The sequence below is a fragment of the Echeneis naucrates genome, chromosome 16 (assembly GCF_900963305.1).
Source record: "Echeneis naucrates chromosome 16, fEcheNa1.1, whole genome shotgun sequence".
In the NCBI taxonomy this organism is placed as follows: Eukaryota; Metazoa; Chordata; class Actinopteri; order Carangiformes; family Echeneidae; genus Echeneis; species Echeneis naucrates.
Genome location: NC_042526.1, coordinates 21,483,265 through 21,504,017, shown reverse-complemented (window position 1 = coordinate 21,504,017; position 20,753 = coordinate 21,483,265). Strand labels below are relative to the sequence as shown.

At 38.5% G+C, this 20,753-nt stretch overlaps 1 protein-coding gene across 2 annotated transcripts in view; it reads left to right on the top strand.

Annotated features, from left to right (window-relative positions):
• The first annotated feature begins 815 nt into the window (after positions 1 to 815).
• The window catches only part of LOC115056289 (septin-7-like), a 43,196-nt gene continuing 23,258 nt past the window's right edge, over positions 816 to 20,753 (top strand). The window contains exons 1-3 of one of the 2 annotated variants that reach the window (XM_029522609.1): positions 816 to 1,077; positions 5,026 to 5,122; positions 17,315 to 17,421. In XM_029522609.1, the coding sequence (XP_029378469.1) occupies positions 1,039 to 1,077; positions 5,026 to 5,122; positions 17,315 to 17,421 (243 nt within the window). In that variant the 5' untranslated portion in view covers positions 816 to 1,038. Of the gene's footprint in view, positions 1,078 to 5,022; positions 5,123 to 17,314; positions 17,422 to 20,753 lie in introns of both variants that reach the window. The other variant, XM_029522608.1, reaches the window with a different exon arrangement.

Here is a 20,753-nt window from a genome sequence, read left to right as displayed (position 1 = left end):
AGATATTAATGGACAGGAACCGATAACAAGGAACTGATAAAGTACAACGCAACAACTATTATGGTATGTATTTTACTAAATATTAAACGGCTCGCTAGACATTAACGTTGTGTTTTTAAAATGTAAAATGCAATGAATTCTTTATATCTTAAGATTCTCTCATGTCCTGTGTTGTTCGAGTTGCTGATAAAAAATATCCAACTTTCTCTCAGAGTAGAAAATTTGCTCCTTTAGCATGTGATGACCTCACTCCCACGATTTGAGGCCGGTCACGTCGCTGTTTAATCAATAGAAAGCAGATTAGGTGGACAAAGCTGGTCCACACAGCACGAAGTAGACAGGAAAGTAGATGGAATTCCTTTCAATATAAAAGCCTAAATTCCTTTTAATTACGATCAACATTGATGATATTATTAGCTTGCTAATGTCGATTTGAAAATAAAATTTTTTGGTTTTGAATTACAAAGATTTTAGCATCAATCTGAGTATGTATCTGAGTATGTTTGAATTTTTCAAAATATCTTCACCAGACATTGCAAAAATAATGAAAGTGTATATGTTATAATAAATGAGATTATTACCAAAGTATCCGAACGCCTCCACGGTTAAAATATTAATTACAAATGATACTTGTGCCCCAAATACTTTATACTAAGTTTAGCAGATTTTTTTCATTCATTGTCGCTATTCTTTTATCATTAAACCGCGTTGTGTGTTGCATCCATCATGCGTCTATTGCGATGCATTTCGTCTTATTCTGAAATTCTCGATCGGATGTCAGGTTGTAAAAAAAATGTTTGCCATGAAAGAAAAACTGTTACCATTTGTCGTCACTGCGCTACATCTGGTAGTAGTGTTGCAGTGTCCATATGTTATCTAACTTCATTCATTCACTCTGAGGCGCATTTTTCTTGTTTTGCTCTTCCGTCAGAGTGGTTTTACAGCGCAGAGCTCCGTCTGACTCCGTCCTGCTCTTGGCGGCTCAGTGTATGCCTCGGTGGCTGTCTGGCTCAGCCTGGGTGTTAACGGCATATTACAATGATCGAGAGACCAGAGACCGCTGTTCCCAGTATCGCTGTAAGTCCACTTTCCTTTCAAACACACTGGAATTCCAACCTTTCCCACCGCTCGTGTTTTCAATGGGTTGTTTTTCGGAACTCGGCGGTGTAGTTTTCACTTTTCAACTTCACAATCTGCTTTTTGTGGAATATTATATCGACAACACATCGTCTGACAAGCCGACATCGTCCACTGATCATTGGTGCACAATTTACTGAAATACAAGAAAAATACCACTTTAAACGTATATAATCTTTTTAGATTCACTAAATAGGGTTGTCGCGTCGAAGTTAGAACACAATTTTCATTTCGGTGCAATGGATTGTTTGTGGTGAATGCTTTTTCATTTACTGTTTAGACGTAAGATACGTAGCAACTGGCTTCATGGACCGTGAACGTCACACAGAGCAGCGCTCACCATGGTACGTGGTCTGTGCCATAATGCGGCTCAGTGGAGATGGGAACAAGATGGGCTGTGACGGATTGTTGTTTAGACGTGTTTACACACCCACAGTCTCTGATGTTGCAAGTGGAAGATTTTCCAAAGTGAGACAGGAATCAGGCAATCACCATCATGGTGTCACTGTAATGCCAACTAACTGACACTAATAGTCCTATGGTCGTGAGATTTATTGTTTTCGACTATATGGATGTGCTCTCCAAATTTGCATGACAATTAAGGCCACCTGTGATGTCATAAAAAAAAACCTTGATATTTAATGAAGTAGAACATTGATTAGTGCAGTGCATCTTAAATGTGACAATAGCAGCTGAACCCCCTGCCAGAGATGCTTATATAAACCCTATTTACTAAATTAGTGCATTTAGCAAAGTGTTGATTGCCTGCACAACCCCATCATTTCTGTCGACCACACACGTTTGGGTTATTTTGGGAAAGTATATAATTGCAATTTTTCTGACAGATAATTCAGTTTGGTTTGCAATTTAATTTTGGACTTATTCAAGTGCAGATTTGTTGCATTTCCTCATGATGTGGCTCCCGGTTATTAGTCTGCCAAACATCAGATCACTGAGTAAAAAATATGGCAAGATCACAGCGTGTCTGACATGAGGAGGATTTTTTAGAGTAACCTGATCTGCTTTACTGAGATGGGGCTCTGTGAGGACAGCATGGACATTGGCTCTCCATTGGTGGAAGACTGTGCATGCTGTTAGACACTACAGGCCCACTCAATTTAAAGTGCATGAAAAGGTGTGCATGAGAGTCTATGAGCTGCTGTCAGTAGCTTTTATTTTATTTTATACAAATCTTCATAATATTTGTCTACATTTCAGGGCTGAATAACTTCCAGAAATTAAGTTTTGGAGCTGTGCTCAATACCAGCATCACCTTCTCTTTATGTTGGATGGTATGAACACAAGCGAGGTGTCACTTAACTTTCCAACTGGAAGTATACACAGTTGGCTGATACCTCTTCGGATGTTGCAGTTTTAAGTGATGCAATATTACTTACAAAAGTTATATTAACAAGTGAAATTTCTAAAACACAAAGTGATGGAAGCAATAACAAGGCATCAGCAATAATCTCTGAACATATCAAGGTAGTGAATTGGAAAGTATATATGTCAATGAACCAGGCAGTTACTATTATCACTGGGACAGGGAGAAGGGCTAACATGAATGGTATGGGGCTTCCAATCTCTCATCCACCTTTGCTTCCCCTTTGTTAAATCCCATTCCTGCTTCTCTCTCTTCACTTGTAAAAAAACTCACCTCATCATCTATACGACATATCTGTCAAGGTTAGTGAAACAACGACTGGGTCATGTTACATTTACCTGTACTTCCTACAGTGCCATTTAAAGAAAGTGGACAGAGGCACCTTGTGCAACTCATGCACATACTCACACACATGCAGAACTTGCACGTGGGTGGATCAAACATGGAAATGTTGGAAACTGCTTCAGGCTTGTTCTATGCACATGTGCCTGCTGTTGCACTGCATTAATCACAGTCTATTGATGAGGTGAATAGATTGTTTCCTTTCCTATTCCCACATGTTCCTACCATCCACCGGTGATGTTGTTATGTAAGCTATAATTTTGTGATTGTCACATTCAATGCACTGGATGTAAAATGAGGAACACATACAGTTAATTAGTATTGGCCATTATCACAGTATTGGTTAGTTGGTTCGTCCTTTGCTATATTCAAACTATCAGCTGTTGTTTTTCAAAAATAACATTTCATTGCATAAATCAAGGAGCAGAAGCATGGCAACATAGTGGTTAACACTGTTGCCTCCCAACAAGAATGTAATGGGTTTGATTCCCCAACATGTGGCCTTTCTGGCCAGAGTTTGAATGTTCTCACCGTGCCTGCGTAGGTTTTCTCCACGTATTCTGGTTTCCTACCACTGTCCAAAGACATCATGTTTGGGTTAACTGGTGACTTGTCCGTAGGTCTGAGTGTGAGTGGTTGGTTGTCTCTGTGTGTTGGCCCAGTGATGAATTGGCGACCTGTCCAGGATGTACCCTACATTCACCCAATGCCAGCTGGGATTGGCTCCAGCAACTCCCGCAACATGGAACACATGGAACAGTACCTTTCACAAAACCTCCAAGAAAATTTTTGTATTGTAAGGAGACACATCCCACTTTGTTTTTGATTTGTAAATGTGAAAGACATAAATTCAATCTTTGTGGAATAAAAAGTTACAAGACATTGCTTAAACCAAAAACCAAAATTAAATGTTTGCAGAAAAGTCTTTCTTGTGTTTCAAAAATGTGATAAGACACAAGCAAATTAAAATTCTATAATTTTTGGTTGATGGCTAACAAGAAAAAAATACCTAAACTAAATTCTTAATAGTTTCAACATGTTAGATCTCAACATAATCAATATCAGTCAACAAATAACGCATAATATTTTCAAAACTGCATAAAAAATATTTAACCATCGCATGATCAAATTAATAATTATTAGCCATGCCATTAGCACATATTAGAGTTGTAATCAACCAGTGAATTCATGTCCACTGTCATGTTTATCAATTGTCAATTGTTTATCCCTACCATGACGACTTCCAGTTAGTGGCTATTGTGGTCTACCTGCCCTTGTTGTGTGGCAAGGGGCATTATCACGCTTAAACATCCTGTTTGGATTCTGATGCGACAGTCCACATGCAGAAGAATATGAGTAAGAGTATGTGGATTTCAAGAATGGCACAATTCTTGACAGAGTTCAGTGTGCCATGACAGACAGTGAGCTCACCAACACCAGCACTCATACATCCACGAGTTGGCTACTGAACACCAGTTTGGTTTGATCACTGCTCCTGAAGCTCACATAATGTCATTCAGCAGTTTTCCCTGCACGTGCAGTTCAGGATGCGTTAATTTCTTGCTGAAGAAACCCTTGGATACACAGATTAGTCTGTCTCCCAAACTGTTTCTGCAGAGTGTATTCAATTTCTGAAGGGCTGCATCTGCACTTTCTGGCCATCTGGCAGCTGCTGCTGCCTTCCTAGCTAAGAATGTGTATCTTAAGGCATGTTTCCTGCATTAGGTTCCTTTTTTAGCAATTTCTGTCTCTGAAGATTTCAATTTCAATTATCAAACATGCTCTTTTCCCGTTGAAGTAGGCTTTTCCTGTCTTATATTATCCGAGCTCTACTTCTTTCCAAAGAGACTTTGCTACCGAAAAACCTGCAGGTTCTCAAAAAAGATTTTAGTCATTTTGTATGCATTCAGCAACTGTGTGTTTCCGTTCACATGGGTAGCCGCATTTTTCTACTGTTTAAAAACGTTTAATACCACATTAACAGAGTTCTGTCTGTTTTTATGCACCTGTGTGTAGTTAAGGCTCTTTTGACTAAAGCCTGTTAAGTTTTCACAGGTCTGTGTTCTATTTTTAAGGTTCTTTGTTTTTCACACTGTATGTACATGCTTTATGAGGCCTCCATTAACAGAATGCGTGTTTCTGTGTGTGTTTCTCTTAAGCAGCGGAACCTGGAGGGCTATGTGGGCTTCGCCAATCTCCCCAACCAGGTGTATCGGAAGTCAGTCAAAAGAGGTTTCGAATTTACATTAATGGTTGTAGGTAAGTTTAAGTTGCTAAATCTACATTGGAGCCATGAGTGAGGAGTGTATATTAGGGTCATAAGCAAAAGCTGAAAGGTGATGACAAAGTGTTGTTCCGTGAATAAGAATGTGAAAATATTTCTTGTGAGAGCTGAATTCTCAAAGTTTTTCAGGGAAGATTTTTCCTGCATTTGGAAAATAAGGTGTCAGTGCACCTCCTCAGTATGTTTGTGTGTATGTATATGTATATATATCAGGGAAGATTTTTCCCTGCACTCCATTTGATTGTAGGAATTACAACAGTTTCTATATGTGTCTCCCACTTTTTAAGGGACCAAAAGTAATGGGACAAACTAACAATCATAAGTCAAACTTTAACTTTTTAATACTTGGTGGCAAATCCTTTGCTGTCAATTACAGCCTGAAGTCTGGAACGCGTAGACATCACCAGACGCTGGGTTTCATCCTTGGTGATGCTCTGCCAGGCCTCTACTGCGGCTGTCTTCAGTTCCTGCTTGTTCTAGGGGCATTTTCCCTTCAGTTTTGTCTTCAGCAAGTGAAATGCATGCTCAATCGGATTCAGGTCAGGTGATTGACTTGGCCATTGCATAACATTCCACCTCTTTGCATTAAAAAACTCTTTGGTTGCTTTCACAGTATGCTTTGGGTCATTGTCCATCTGCACTGTGAAGCGCTGTCCAATGAGTTCTGAAGCATTTGGCTGAATATGAGAAGATAATATTGCCCGAAATACTTCAGAATTCACCCTGCTGCTTTTGTCAGCAGTCACATCATCAATAAATACAAGGGAGCCAGTTCCATTGGCAGTCATACATGCCCACGCCATGACACTACCACCACCATGCTTAACTGATGAGGTGGTATGTTTTGGGCCATGAGCAGTTTCTTCCCTTCTCCATACTCTTCTCTTCCCATCATTCTGTTACAAATTGATCTTTGTCTCATCTGTCCATAGGATATTGTTCCAGAACTGTAGGGCAAACTCTCATCTAGTCTTCTTGTTTTTGAAGCTCACCAATGGTTTACAACTTGTGGTGAACTCTCTGTATTTACTCTGGTGAAGTCTTCTCTTGATTGTTGACTTTGACACACATACACCTACCTCCTGGAGAGTGTTCTTGATCTGGCCAACTGTTGTGAAGGGGTTTTTCTTCACCAGGGAAAGAATTCTTCTGTCATCCACCACAGTGGTTTTCCGTGGTCTTCCGGGTCTTTTGGTGTTGCTGAGCTCACCGGTGCGTTTTTTATTTTTAAGAATGTTCCAAACTGTTGATTTGGCCACACCTAATCTATTTGCTATCTCTCTGATGGGTTTGTTTTGATTTTTCAGCCTAATGAAGACTTGCTTCACTGATAGTGACAGCTCTTTGTTTCTCATATTGAGAGTTGACAGCAACAGATTCAAAATGCAAATAGCACACTTGACATGAACTCTAGACCTTCTATCTGCTCCTTGTAAATGAGTTAATGAAGGAATAACACACACCTGGCCTATTTATGGACCTCACTGTATATATTCACATTCATATAACATTCGTACAGTTACAGATTTACATTCTATTTAAATCAGATAACTCATTTCTGGTTTTGATTGCCGCCACTTAGGAACACCATAGAGTTAAAAGTTTGTTGATGTATTATTTGTTTTTTATGGAACTGAGTCAAAAGATTTTCCAACTTAGCGTATTTAGTAATGAAGTAATAAATGAGATGAACAGCAGCAACAGCTTCATTCTTTTGTACACATACATACTATGAGACATCATGGCAACCAATTTCAGTGTTGATTTGTATTTGGTGTTTTTGACTTCAAAGGGACACTGCAGGGTGGTTCCATCTCTCTGATTTGTTTTTCAATTCATGTTCTGAACCAAGTATGAACTGGTTAGATTTTGGTGCTCAAGGTCATGTCGCAATATAAAAATTGTTGAGGGTGCAGATGTGTCTTCTGGCTAAGTGTTGATGCTTTAGTTGGATATGGTGGAGGTATATGGTAGCCTCTATCAGGATTATTTATACCCTATTTCCACCACGGCCCAGATGTCAATGAAAATTATCTTGTGTTTACAATACAAAATGTATAGCTATATTTAGAATTTACATTTTTTCTGGATCAAACATTACTGGAATTATGGAAAAAGCTATTTCTCCATAATTCCAAGTCTCTGAGAGTTGGAAGGTCTGGAACAAATTGAAAACGTGCAGACCACACAACTGCATACCTAAAAAAGATAAGAGAGTAGAACATGACCAAGTGCTTAGCATTACATTCAGTCAGTCTGCTTTTTAAGGATGGACCAGGAACCCCAGGTTTTTAGGGACAACCTGTCCCCAGTTAAAGATGTCCCCAAAAATGTCCTGGATTTGAATGGGGCAGAACAGTCAGTATATGAGAACAGGTAATTGCCCCTGTTGTTATTTATGATTTAAGATTTTTTTGACCACCGTGCTGAAAATGTCCCTGATTTTCATTTCAGAAATATGGTCACCTTAGTCTTATTGTTACTATCAAATGTAGAGCCCGGCCAATTTATTGGCATGCTGATATTTTTGTTCAATATGAGCTGTTTGCAGAGAAATTGTTTATAATTGTTGATTAATGGCAATTTATTAGAGCTATCAACGATTAACATTTTTAATCAGATTAATCTCATGGCTGCTGTGGATTAATTTAGGTTAATCCCAATTAATATTCATTCATTATTACTGTGTTTCATTTTGTGGAGCCAAAAAAACTCATGAAAGAAGGCAATATATTAATACTTAACATGTCTTTATTTAAATTAAAGAGCAATTAAAGAGAAGAGTTTGTGTCCAGGTTGCAATATATAAATAAATAAATAATAATAAAAAAAACAATACCCAACCACATCATATTTAGAAACCGCTCTTTTTTTTTTTACCCATTAATATGATTTTGCTCTGTACTGCTAACTGCCATCTTGGACAGTGATTTACGGCAACTCTGTTTAGACAGACTTCACACTGCCCAATATGCGTCGCCAGTGACAGATTTTGAGATGTGTTAATTGCGTTCAAATCAATCAAATTATTTATGCAAATGATTAACATGCAAATTTTGACTTTCTTACAATTTAAAAAAAATGTTATGTATATTGTGGTTGTGTAGTTTGTCCTCTAGAGGGTACACTGCAACTTCATTTTTGGCAATGCACATGCAAACACAACAAATTAAAACAATTGGCGGTCAAAAGCAGAGTCAACCATTGAGTATCCAACAATGGAGATCATCTGTGTTCCTGGTAAATTGATACATTACTCAAATAACTATAACTGTTGCCTGCCCCTTCTTCTTGTAGCCAAAATGTCACAACAATAGTCATGTTAGCCATGCCTGGTTTTGCTGCAGTAATTTGAAAGCCTGTACCATCAAACATTAAAATAATACTATATAAAATGTTGATTACATTAGAGTAGTAGAATGGTGTGGCCAACAAGCTTAATTGTAGGTTTGCTTATGAAACAGTGTGGCAGTTTTAAATTAACAGTGGTCCGATCACTTTTCAATTATCCACTCTAAAGGTTTTCTCACAAGATGCTTACAGCATCTTATAAGAAAAGCACTGCTAAATGAGGTGACCCACAAAACCAGTCATTGCATTTTTAATCACTGGAAGACCATTGGTATTAATGAACGGTTCAATTATAGTGTTTATCTATTCTGCCTAAATGAAACATGGTAAACATATCTGTGACTCATATGTCAGAAGTTACCAGAGATGCATTGAAAATTAACAGTCAGTCAGACATAACAGTCATGTAGGTGCATTCAACATCATCCTTTACTCGAAATATAATTTTACTGCATAGTTCAAAGGCTCATTTATGCTTAATGTTCAATATGCACTGTGTACCACCAACAGAAATTGTGGATGTAGGGAAACTATAAGTTCAAACAAGACACAATGACAGAATTTTAAAACTTTTTGAAGAGAGGTTATAGGATTGTTAGTTAGTAGTAGCTTGCATTGGATGGAATTAAAAGTGTTCTGGTAAAGAGGGACATTAGTTGTGAATATGCTACTTTGAAAGCTGTCATTGTGACGGATTTATTGTAATGTAATAACGACTATACCACAAAATATATATTCAAAATGAAGAAAAAATATATTCTTGTTTTGCTAGCAATGAAGGCGAGCCCTGTTTCAAAACTGTAAACAAAAGATTAATGATATATGGTATATCATTATTCATTCATTAATTCATTCTACTAACTATTCATTTCTGGGTGCTGGAGCCAGTCCAAACTCACACTGGTTGAGGGCTTGACAGGCGACCAGTCCATCACCAGTCCATCATGGGGCCAACATACAAACAACCACTCATGCTCACACTCAATGACAATTTAGAGTCACCAATTAACTTATTAATATGATGTCTTTGGATGGTGGGAGGAAACCCAATCAAGCATGGGGAGAACATTTAAACTCAGCGCAGAAAGCCGGGAACTGAACCCACAATTTTATTGCTGTCTGTCTCTGTATGTTGGCCCTATGATGGACTGGCGAACTGTCAATGGGATATCTTGCCCTTGCCCTGAGCATTGGCTGGGATTGACACCAGCACCCCCTCTGACCCGGAAAGGGATAAACAGTAGAAGGTGAGGGAATGATCTCTTCACCTACTTATTTTCCAATAATGTTGAAGCAGTGCAATGCAAGAGAGTACACAAATGCATTTTGGACCTTCAGTTTTTATTCACATCATACATTAAACTTGGGGTAAAGTGATATAAATGACTGCTAACTAAATAACTAGAGCCATCTTCTGATATTTGTCTGGAGCTCCAATATAAATCCAAATGACCATCAGGTGCCTGGTCAACTCATTTACCAAAGCCTGTCTCCTCTGACTTCTTGGTTTGGCTTGGCAGCCAGCTCTTAAGAAAAGTATCAGTTTCTCCAAAAGTCACCCATGAAAGAATGATGGAGGCAAATGACTTTGAAACCTTAATTGCTGTAAAAAAAATTTTCCAACCTTTCTCAGATCTTTACCCAATTCTGTCTCTTAGCTTTGCTGACAGTTCCCTCTACGTCAGTTCCCTTTTTCTTTTTCTTTTTAGTTAATCAGCAAAAACAGTCTGTATGTATTAATATGTTACTTATGGTACTTATTCAATTTTGGGTTGATGAGAGGTAAAATAATTTAAAAATATTTTCTGTAAGGCTTACAATATAATAAAATGTGAAAAGTGAAGGGTTGAGTTTTGGAATGCAATGTTGGCACTTGTCTTGCCCATGTGGAGTTTTGGCCGCAGGAAGCCATTCTACTTATTGTGCTTGTTTGTCATTCCCTGAGAATGAACTGCACCAGAAACTGCTCTTGTGGTATAATTTTTCTCCCTAAAACCATGTCTGTTCTTCCTCCCTCCCATCTATTTCTTTTCCCCTCTCTTTCTTCGTCTCTGAGAGGGAAAAATTTGCTTCCTGTCTCTTTGTCCAGCTGCCAGATTGAATAGAAACTTCTGGAAACATGAGTAAGATCCAGAGCCAGTGCAGAAGCCTAAGAGAGCAAAGTCAGGCCAGAATTTAAGAGCTTGCATGAGAGAGGAAGCTGAGTGTAACATCTCACCCAGAGCTCTGATTTGGACATGGAACACTGAATTACAGTTCAACTGGCCATTGCTCTCTCGAATGTTTGCTATCTGACAAAAATCCTCTTGATCAATTCACCAGTTACTTTTTCACATTAGACTGCTTTCAGAATGGTCTCTGATCACTTCCAAATGTGTAGATACCCTTAAGGCTTTAAATTGAACCCAAAGCTGTTACTGAATATCTGATCATTTGTTTTGTTTTTAGAAATGCTGTGATTTCAACTTTCGTTGGTTGATTCCAATTTTCTTCCTAAGAACTCTGATTGGTTTATTAAATTGGGTATAATAGACTATACAATTGTAAACTCCGGCAGTCTTCTCCCTCCTCTCCTTCTGCCACTACGAAAATACAAATGTTATTGCATCTGGAGCGTGACTCCTTTTAGGTCAGTTTTGAGATTGTTAATGGCCTTACTTATGTCTGCAGGCGCCATGCCGAACTGATGAACTTTACCGCTGCTGTATCTGGGTGTCGTCAAGTTTTTCTGTTTTGTAGGCTCTCTTTTGTCTGCTTTTTGGCTTCTAAGTGTTCTTCCCCAATTCATCTACCTTTCTAATAAGACAATACTGAATTTTGTGTTAATTTGGGTGTAAAAAACAGTGGAGGGGGAGTGTGTTTTAATTCTATATCAAATGGCTCAATATCCTTCGAGTGTAATGGTGTCGAAATCTCACAGTACAATAAATAATACTTTGTATCAAGTCCATTATATCTTATTTGTTAAAATTAATTTGTTAAAAGTTTGGACAGACATTCCTATTCATTTGAATTAGAACATGTGTCCAAACCTTTGACTGGTAGTGTAGGTATTAAACAACAATATGACATTGAACCTTGCCTCACTACCATGCCTTTGGCTTGCTGAGAAATTAACAAAATAATTGTAGATTGTAGATTATAAAATTAAATGCATAAATACAGAAATTGGACTAGACAAATTCATACAGTATAACATTTTTTCTTCTCTGTGCTGTCACTTATCCTCCTCATAGATTACCTGTTTTAAAGTGCAAAAATCAGTCAATTAAACAAGAAAATCCAACATCTGTAGAAAAAATCAGATCCTGCAATAAAAGAAAAGGAAAAAAAAATGCTGCCAGTGTGTTTTTCCTTGGCACTCTCTGCATCTGCCATTTAGATGATGGGCATGCAAGTGTGGAGGATAACTTTAGTTCCCTTTTCCATTTGCATTTCCATTTTTAACTATGGATACATTCATACATACACAGGATTTTTGCCAGTTATAGTTTTGTCTATTCAACTGTCATAGACAACACAAAAACATCTACTACCAAAAAACCCCATTTCCTGATAACTTTCACAGTCTCAGGTTTAGTATTTTCCATTCTCATAACCATCATTTGGTGAGTTGTGTATCTGTGAAACCATCTTATGCTGCTTGACACATTTTGCACTTACTCTAGATAGCAACCTTCACAAAGACCTTTCATCACCTCTGGATACAAAAGGCTATTCTGTCAGTGTGTGTGTACATGCATGGAAGGGGCCTTGTATGTGTACATGTTTCTGCATGCATAGCCTACCGGTTGCAGTCTTGCGCTCTCCTTCCACAGTCTCAATCTGTGCTCTGCTCTCATTCTCTGCATCTCTATGTGGAGACACACATCTGCTCTGACCCAGTACATCATGATTCTGTCAGATTTAGTCTTAGGCATTCTATATTGTAATGGCACAATTGCTCTCTGAGAGTAATAAAAAAAAAAAAAGAAAGAAAGTATGGAACATGCTGAGTATCACTCCAAGGTTACTGTTGCCACCGCCTGCCCCTGTCAAACTGGGTTCTGGGTTCTGACATAGTTTAGATTGCAACTCTCCCATTGACTCTGCTGGACTTGTAGATCATTATCTTTCCCAAAACACTGACCCTGCCCCCTTTTTAAGAGAGTTTATTAGTGGACAATTTGGACATACATAATCAGTGTAAAAGTCTTGTTTTTTCATTTATGTATTTACATTCCCTAATTTCATACTTTCTGGTTCAGGTCTCACACATCTGTTTGGTGTGTGTGTATTGGGGGTGATTGCATGTGCATGTGGGTGGGTGTGTCTTGTGTTTCCATTGGGTGTGAGTAAGTAAGCCTGCCAGGATAAGAGGGGGCCAGCTGCTGCCTTAGGGTTGAGGGGTGAACAGAATGAGCAAGCAGGGGAGGAATGTGAGGAATCCTATGGGAAACCCATTTTGACCATTTGTTTGCTTGTTTTTCTATCACTAACAGATAAGCCTGCTATAGCTTTAAATAAAGCTACAGGATTCAAGATCTATTTTTGTGCCGGGTGCCTTTTTGACAGCCCAAACATGCCCAAAAAACTTAGTCAGGTTTGGAGAAAAAAATTGTACCTCATGCATCCCAGAAATGAAGGTCACAAAATTGCATTGGGCTGACCCCAGGGGTCCAGGAGATGAGGTGGAGTAACAAAAAGTAAAAATACCAAATTAAAGAAAAGAGAGTGACAATTCAGCATGTAAAAGATGATTTTATTACATAAATAATCAGAGAACAAACAAAGATATAAATGGCGAACATGAAGCGACACTCCCACGATAGAAGCTGGTAAAATAAGAAAAAAAAATGAAGGAACTGATCACTTATCATGGTGGTGACAATATAAATGGTGGTCACAAGGGTGAATGAAGCCTATTACCTACTCTCAGAGAACAGTCCCCCTCTGCCTGCCCTTTACTTTCTTCATAGAGCCCCAACCATCCAGCATTTCCCTCTGCTCTTTTTATGCTCCTCTCGTCCTTGACTTGCAGTTGCCGACAGGTGCTTCAATTCACACTCTGCAGGTAAGGTGATGAGCTGAAAAAACAAGCTGAGAGAAAAAGAGAGAGAGAGAGAGCAGGCACACATAGCCAAACACAAAGCTCAGAGGCCATAACAGTTGCCATGTTGAAAATTAAAGTCTAGCCTCTTGTTAGAGATTGACATAGAGAAACAAACATCGGTCAATGTATGCATAATGCCCAACAAACAAAAGTTCCAAGTGTTTGATACCCTAATTCAAACAGGAAGTTGGCCATTCAAATTTAAAGCTGCGATTTTTCACGATTTTCATACCTTGTACTGTAATGGACTTTAATCCAAATTAAAGCTGCAAGCAGCGATGAACGGGCCCTCGCACCTATGTGCAAGTCAGAGCCCCCTTGACTTTCTTTGGGGGTAGGTAGTGTACGCACAATGTTTTGCCCATGTGCACGATGTGCCACAAGAGGGCATCCTCTTAAGTTTGTCATAGTGTAAGATGCAGAGAACACACCCTGTACATCATGTAAGATTGATGATGTATGTGGCAATAGGAATTCTGATTCTGAGTCAACTTTTAGACATAGCTGTGTTCAGGGCTGGTGGGTTTGCAAAATATTGGCCAAATTGGACAATGTATACTTGGGAAATAAGGACTTAATCTTTTATTATAAGGGCAAAGCCTCAAAAACACGCAACACTGCCATACCACGTAGCCATAATAGACAAAAAAGATTTGAATAACTTCATATTCAAGGTCTTGAGATGATACTGAGTGAATATGAAGTCATTCTGATAAAAACTCGAGGAAGAGGTCAAGTACTAGTTGTGGAAAAAATATAAATTGTCTCAAAATCGATCATTTGAATAAAAACAGCTGATATCCTGTTGGAGTACAGGTCAAAGAGGCCTTGTTGGGCATTGGCAAGTGTCGCTTATACCTTGGAAATGTCATTCTGCTGCATCACTTTGGAAGGCGGCGCTTCAAAGTCAAAATTTTCAAGGGGGTGCTGTTGAGACATTTAGCCCTGCCCAAGCCAATGACCTACAAAGAATGTTCTCAGCGGTCAGACCACACGTGTGTCAAATTTCATGAGCAGAGAGGAGTCCCTTGTCACTTAAAACAGCCATCATGTTTCATGGCGAACAATATGCCACCATGGCGACAATGTTTGATGTAAGGATGGGCTTAGGAAATTTCAGGTATATCTCATTATTGCAGCAACCTGGGTTGGAGTTGACTGCAAGTCATTCCCCTCCATCTGCTACTTGCTGTTGTCAGAATAAAGGCATAAAGCCAAAAAATAATAATTTCAATATAAATAATAAGTTTGGAATAACAGTTTAGTTCAGGTGATTTTACAGTCATGCAAATATAATAATGATGTATATTAATTAATAAACTACTGTGTTTGCCATAATGGCCCTCTAAACCCTACAATACTGGTACAAAAACAATAAAAACCAGAATCATTAAAGAAATTATCAGATTCAAATCAGATCAAATCAGATTTATTTGTATAGCGCCAAATCATAACAAAGTTACATCAAGGCACAAGTGTGCCCGTAATTATAGGAAGTGTGAAGAGAAATAAGACAAAAATGGAACTTGGTTGGAGCCTGGCTGATACCATCAGGCCTAAAAATATGTGTTGGACCACAGAGTAAGGGGAGGAAAAGAAGTTGTAGGGATCTAATTTTTAGGTTATTATTCTATTTTCAGAGAGCTGGCACTGCGCTTCTACTTGTCAAGCGGAACCGCTATTTAATTAAGGTTGGCGCAGTATAATTAGGACAGATCTGCCCTTAAGGGGGTTTAGACTAGGAATTAACCAACTTTACTTTTATATGCTCTATAAAGCATTGCCATCATCCAGTAGGAAGCTGAGTAATACTGAGATTTGGAAAAAAAAGTGATTATGTTCACAATAAAAGAGGTCCCTTAATAACGTGTGTTACACTGCATTGTTTATGATTGGTGTGTGCGCATGTTAAATAGATTGGTACTAACTGATAGAAACATTCTACATGAAGGGCAGTTGATAATCCTTTCATCAAAATCCATAATCATTTCATCAATAGTTTATACTACAGCTGGTCTGTCACACTGTCTCTCTTAAAACTTATATTTCACCACTTCAGCTCCAACAACTAATAACCAATGTTAAATATATATATATATATATATGTGTGTGTGTGTGTGTATGTATATGTGTACATATACTCCTTCCTTCACCAATTGTTCGTAAGTCAATCCACAGTAAAGAACATCCCTTCCAGACTGAGACTTGATAAGAGGCAATACTATGCACAACATCAACAAATACAATCAACATATGTGAACATGACATTAAGTGCAGCATCAATTCAAAATAGTTAAGCAATTGCAAAGCAATGCTGGCACAGCGTGCATTGTTTGTTGACTTTCGTTTTTACATTGTCATCACAGTCGACACTAAATCCAAAATGATCCCACACTGCGGACATTTAAGAGGATGGGACCTCTTCAAATGTTCTTTTTCTGAGTCCCATTCACTCCGCACGTATACTCAAGGTTTAGTCTCAACTCTCTTTTCTCTAATTGGCTCTGAAGGCAGCATGAACAGAGCGTGGCACTGGGCCTGAACAGTGCAATGCAGCTCTCTCTACTGTGTCTCTTGAGTGCAACTAATTGCACAGAATAGTTTTGTGACGGGAAGAAATGTACCAAAATGCTGTTATTTGCCTCTGTGTATTGAACTGAACAGGATGCATTGAACGGTTCAATAAAAAATTTAATATTGTTGCATCCCTGCCGAGACGATCAACCAATACTGTAAATGCTAGAAACGTTGTGCAGCTTAAAACAGTAAAGTTTTGTTAAAATGTGGCAATTGTCAATACATTTTGATAAATTTATAAATAAATTATATGACAGCCTTGTACAACATTGTCATCATATTCAGCTGTTTCATGAGGTAGTTCCTGTAACTGTTCCTGTAAAAGGTTGTGTTGATAAACAGTATGAAAAATCGACAGTTTCTGTAACACAGTAGGTCCGTCTGTCATTTGCTCTAATGATAGCTTGGGAAAATTTCTTGAACATTGAAGCAGCTTTGAAATATTCAAGATTAGTAATGCAAATGACAAGTTTTCACCTATTCCACTCTTTGCCCTGTTTGTTACTGTAACATACTGGAGAAGTAGAACGCTTCCAAGCTGTAGTTTCCAATATAACATTGCATTTATTTACTCTGGTTTTGATTGATCTGAGAGGATTTTCTGCAGTTTCTGAATATTTGTTCTGTAAATGTTTGGTGACCTCAGTTACACAACCCTCGGGGTGCAGTATCCACCCTGGGTCAGCGTTTTACTACTGTTTGGCTAGTCTTAAGTTCAGTGGCTGGCGGTGGTGTCCAGTCTTTGATAAGGCAAGCATCCCGCCTTTCACATCCCTTCAATGGAGAAGGAGTGAGACCAGTTGTTCAGCCATTAACCAAAGCATTTTGTGTGTTTGCCAGTGTGAATGTTTGTGTGTTCTTTGTCAAGTAAAATTAACAGTTTTCTTCTGTGCCCAAAAGTGCACTTGACATCAGTATGGGCACAGGGGATGAAAATGGATGTAAAAGGGAAGCATTTAGTGCAATGGGCAGAGAAAGACCAGATTAATGATGCTAGTGAGGGAGAACTTAGAAGTGCAGAGAAAATTTTTTCTTTTCTCTATTTGAAAGCTTTTCTTGTTTGCAGACAAACTCGTAAGAGAATAAGATAATAAGAATAAAACACAGATGTAAAGTTTTTGCATTAAACTTTTGTCTGTGTCCTCAGGTGAATCTGGTCTTGGGAAATCGACACTCATCAACTCCCTGTTCTTGACTGACCTGTACTCTAAGGACTACCCTGGGCCTTCCCAGCGCATTAAAAAGACTGTGCAGGTGAGAAAGGTTGCATGTCATACAAGGACCACCACTTAGAGTCAGTAAGGTCTTCAGGGAGAACTCATGCTGAGTTCTGAAAAGCAGGGCAAAAACAAAGACAAGATGGCCGACTTAAGTGTTGTCACTGTGACGACACAGCCTTACCAAACCAAATCAAACCAATTAATTGATTTTAGCAGAGATGATTCAGCACCTATAGAATGGGGACAGAAAAACAGAGGACAGGAGGAGGGAACACGGACTAGGGGGCAAGAGTATCCACTGCGCAGACCAATGCTGTGAGTTTGTTCCATAGAAGAGGAGCCTGATAGCTGAAAGATTCAGGTCCTGATTTACACTTGGGACTTGGAGAAAGGAACCACAAGTAAACTTCCATCTACAGATTGAACTGGGACAATAAGGAACTATGAGCTCTCTGAGATATGAGAGAAGGTAGGCAAATAAAGCACATTTCCAAAAACTCAGAGAAAAAGAATACACATCTAAACATGGCTAGAACTGTGATGCTATAGACTCAAAGAAAATTTTTAAATAATTTTAATTTTGACCACAACGAGATAGTCTCAATTTCTTACATTATTTTAACTAGCAACAAAGCAAAACTGAATTTACAATGGAATGGAACATAATATTTTAATAAATAAAGAGATTGATACGTTGAAACCCTGATACATCTCAAAACATAAATTAAAGTGTATTTGGTGTGCATGTTACTAGACATTTATAATTTGAGTGCACTTTGTGTGTATGATGTCAGATGACATTTCAAATCAACATAAATTGAAATGCACTTTTTGTGCTTGATGTCAAACAGGTCCTGTCAAGAACTATAAACTAGCTGTATTTTGTGCATGGCTATGTCCTCTGTACTTGTGACAACCAGTCACAAGTACTGGTTATACCGGTTATATAGAGCTTTTGTTCCAAAAACACAGGTTATCAATGTCAGGTGGCGTGTAACTATATTCCCACTGCTGTCTTTAGCCCTCTCCTTTACTCTTTCCATACTTCCAGTGCTAGAACGTGTCCCAACTCAGCCACAGCAGCTTAGAAACTGACAACATTTGCTTATTGTCACATGTATGTAACAATATAGTAATTTACGATATCACATTCATTCATTCATCTTCAATCGTTGATCCGTTTCTGGGTCGTGGGATGCAGGAGCCAATCCCAGCTCACATTGGGTGTGGGCAGGGTACACCATGGACAGGTCACCAGTCCATCACCGGGCCAACATACAGAGACAGACAGAGACAAATAACCACTCACACTCACACTCAGACCTACAGACACTTCGGTACCAAACCCGCGAAAAAATTACAAGTATAATGCTATATATGACATTAGATCATTGCCAGTTGTGGGCAGAAGGTGATTCATTTTTTATTTTTAAAATTTAATTTATAAATAGGCTGATAAAATCATTGCTGCTTAGAGCTAAAGGAATTGATGATTCAATTAAACTGTTACTACCACAAGAGACAAAGAAAAGACAGACGATAATAGATTCTCAAACAGTTGCCTATAAACAACATGGCATGTGGGGAAACGGGTGTGTGTTTGTATAAGCAAGTTCAAGAAGTCTAAAGCAGGTTAGTTGTGTGCAAGGTCTAGTGCTGGGATTTGCCATGTATGTATGTACAATGTATAAACTTGGCTAACTAACATATCTGTAACATAATATAAGTGGACATAAGAACTAAAAAGCTAGAAATCTAAGCAAAATTAACAATCCACTGTTTGCCTACTGCTGTGTGGTTCGCTGAAAAACGCCATATTATATGTGATTTGTGGTGAGTAGTTGTAAACAAGAAAAGGAAAAACACTGCTTGAAACTTGTTTTGTGAGCCATGTATAATTGGAGCGCTTTGTTTCAACAAGAGATTGCATGTAGACCGTAGAGTTATAGAGAGAGGGTGTTGATGTAAGTTTTTTTGTCAGTCTGAGGACAATATAATGTTATGTTTTAGAGCATGAAACGTCTGCTTATATCCTTATTGCAAAAAAAAAACAACCCAACCTTAAAGCTACATGGGTGGGAATTCTTGTAGTTGTCACACTGTTACTGAAGGTATCAATCTCAACTAATACACACAAAAAAAACAAGAGAAAGCGAGGAAGAGGGGAATGTTGGTACAGCAGGAAGGGAGATGGATGGAGTATCATGGAAAAGACAAGGGAGAAGGAGGGATGTCAGGAAAATGAAGGAAAACATGCCATGGGGCCTGGTTTTGTCCTTTTATGGTCACAACAAACTGAGGAGGAGGTGAGAGCCTCCAGAAGCTCTGAAGCTGCAGTTGGTAACAGAACATAGAGAGGTTTGTGTGTCATTTTGGGACAACAATGAAGAAGAAAAAGAAAAAAATAACAGTGGTATATAGAGTGTAATTCCAACTGTGTGACTGTGTGGGTGTGGTTGTGTAAGTAATGAGTGAAAGTTGGTGTATATACAAACACAGATATTATCTCTGCATGTGGAGGACTCACATGTGTGACATTAAAATGATAGATAATTGTAATAGAGGGGCTTTCATAGGACTGTGCACCACCAACAGCAAAATGAACACAAGATGAAGCTCAAAAATATTATGACAAATTTTGTGACGCCATAGACTATGATCAGTATAAAACCATGCATAGAAGCCTCCTGGAACTACACAGCTCTTCTTACATCTGACTGCAGAGTATATCAGACCTTCAAAACCTGGTGAATGAAGAGTCATCTCAGCTGGGCTTCATTAATCAGACAATATGACAGTTTGATTCCATGCCTAGAAAGAAATTTCTTGGTATGATATGAAATTGATACCACTATAGATTTGACAGAAAGTGAAAGGTGGGAATATTAACTAAACATCAAGTTTGGAACTTTGTTCAACTACTGTTGAGACATTATCATTTAATTGACACCATGAGCCAAGCTCATGTCAGTCCACATGTGAGTCAAGCCTCATGTGAACCCCATGACCACAGTCTGAGCATAAATGGGTACTGTGGTCTGAGGCAGAGAAAGAGAGACGGGTCAGAGTATTTTTATTTTAAAACATTCTCATGTTTTGTCACTCACTAACATTCAGATCAGATTTCTTTTAAATTATGGTGTTGAGACTGACAGCATTTTTGAGGTTTTCTCCCAAATCTGTTTGTCCTCACAGAAACTGTGGAAGACCAGATTTGGTTTTGGGTTGGCTGACATGTCATGCACAAACACTTACAGTACAAACATATGCTTTAACACTGATGCTCGATGCACAATAAAACTAAAATAGGTTCTCTGAAGGTTTGTGGAAGGTGAAGAAAGTTTCTCTTAGCTATAGTATGAGTGT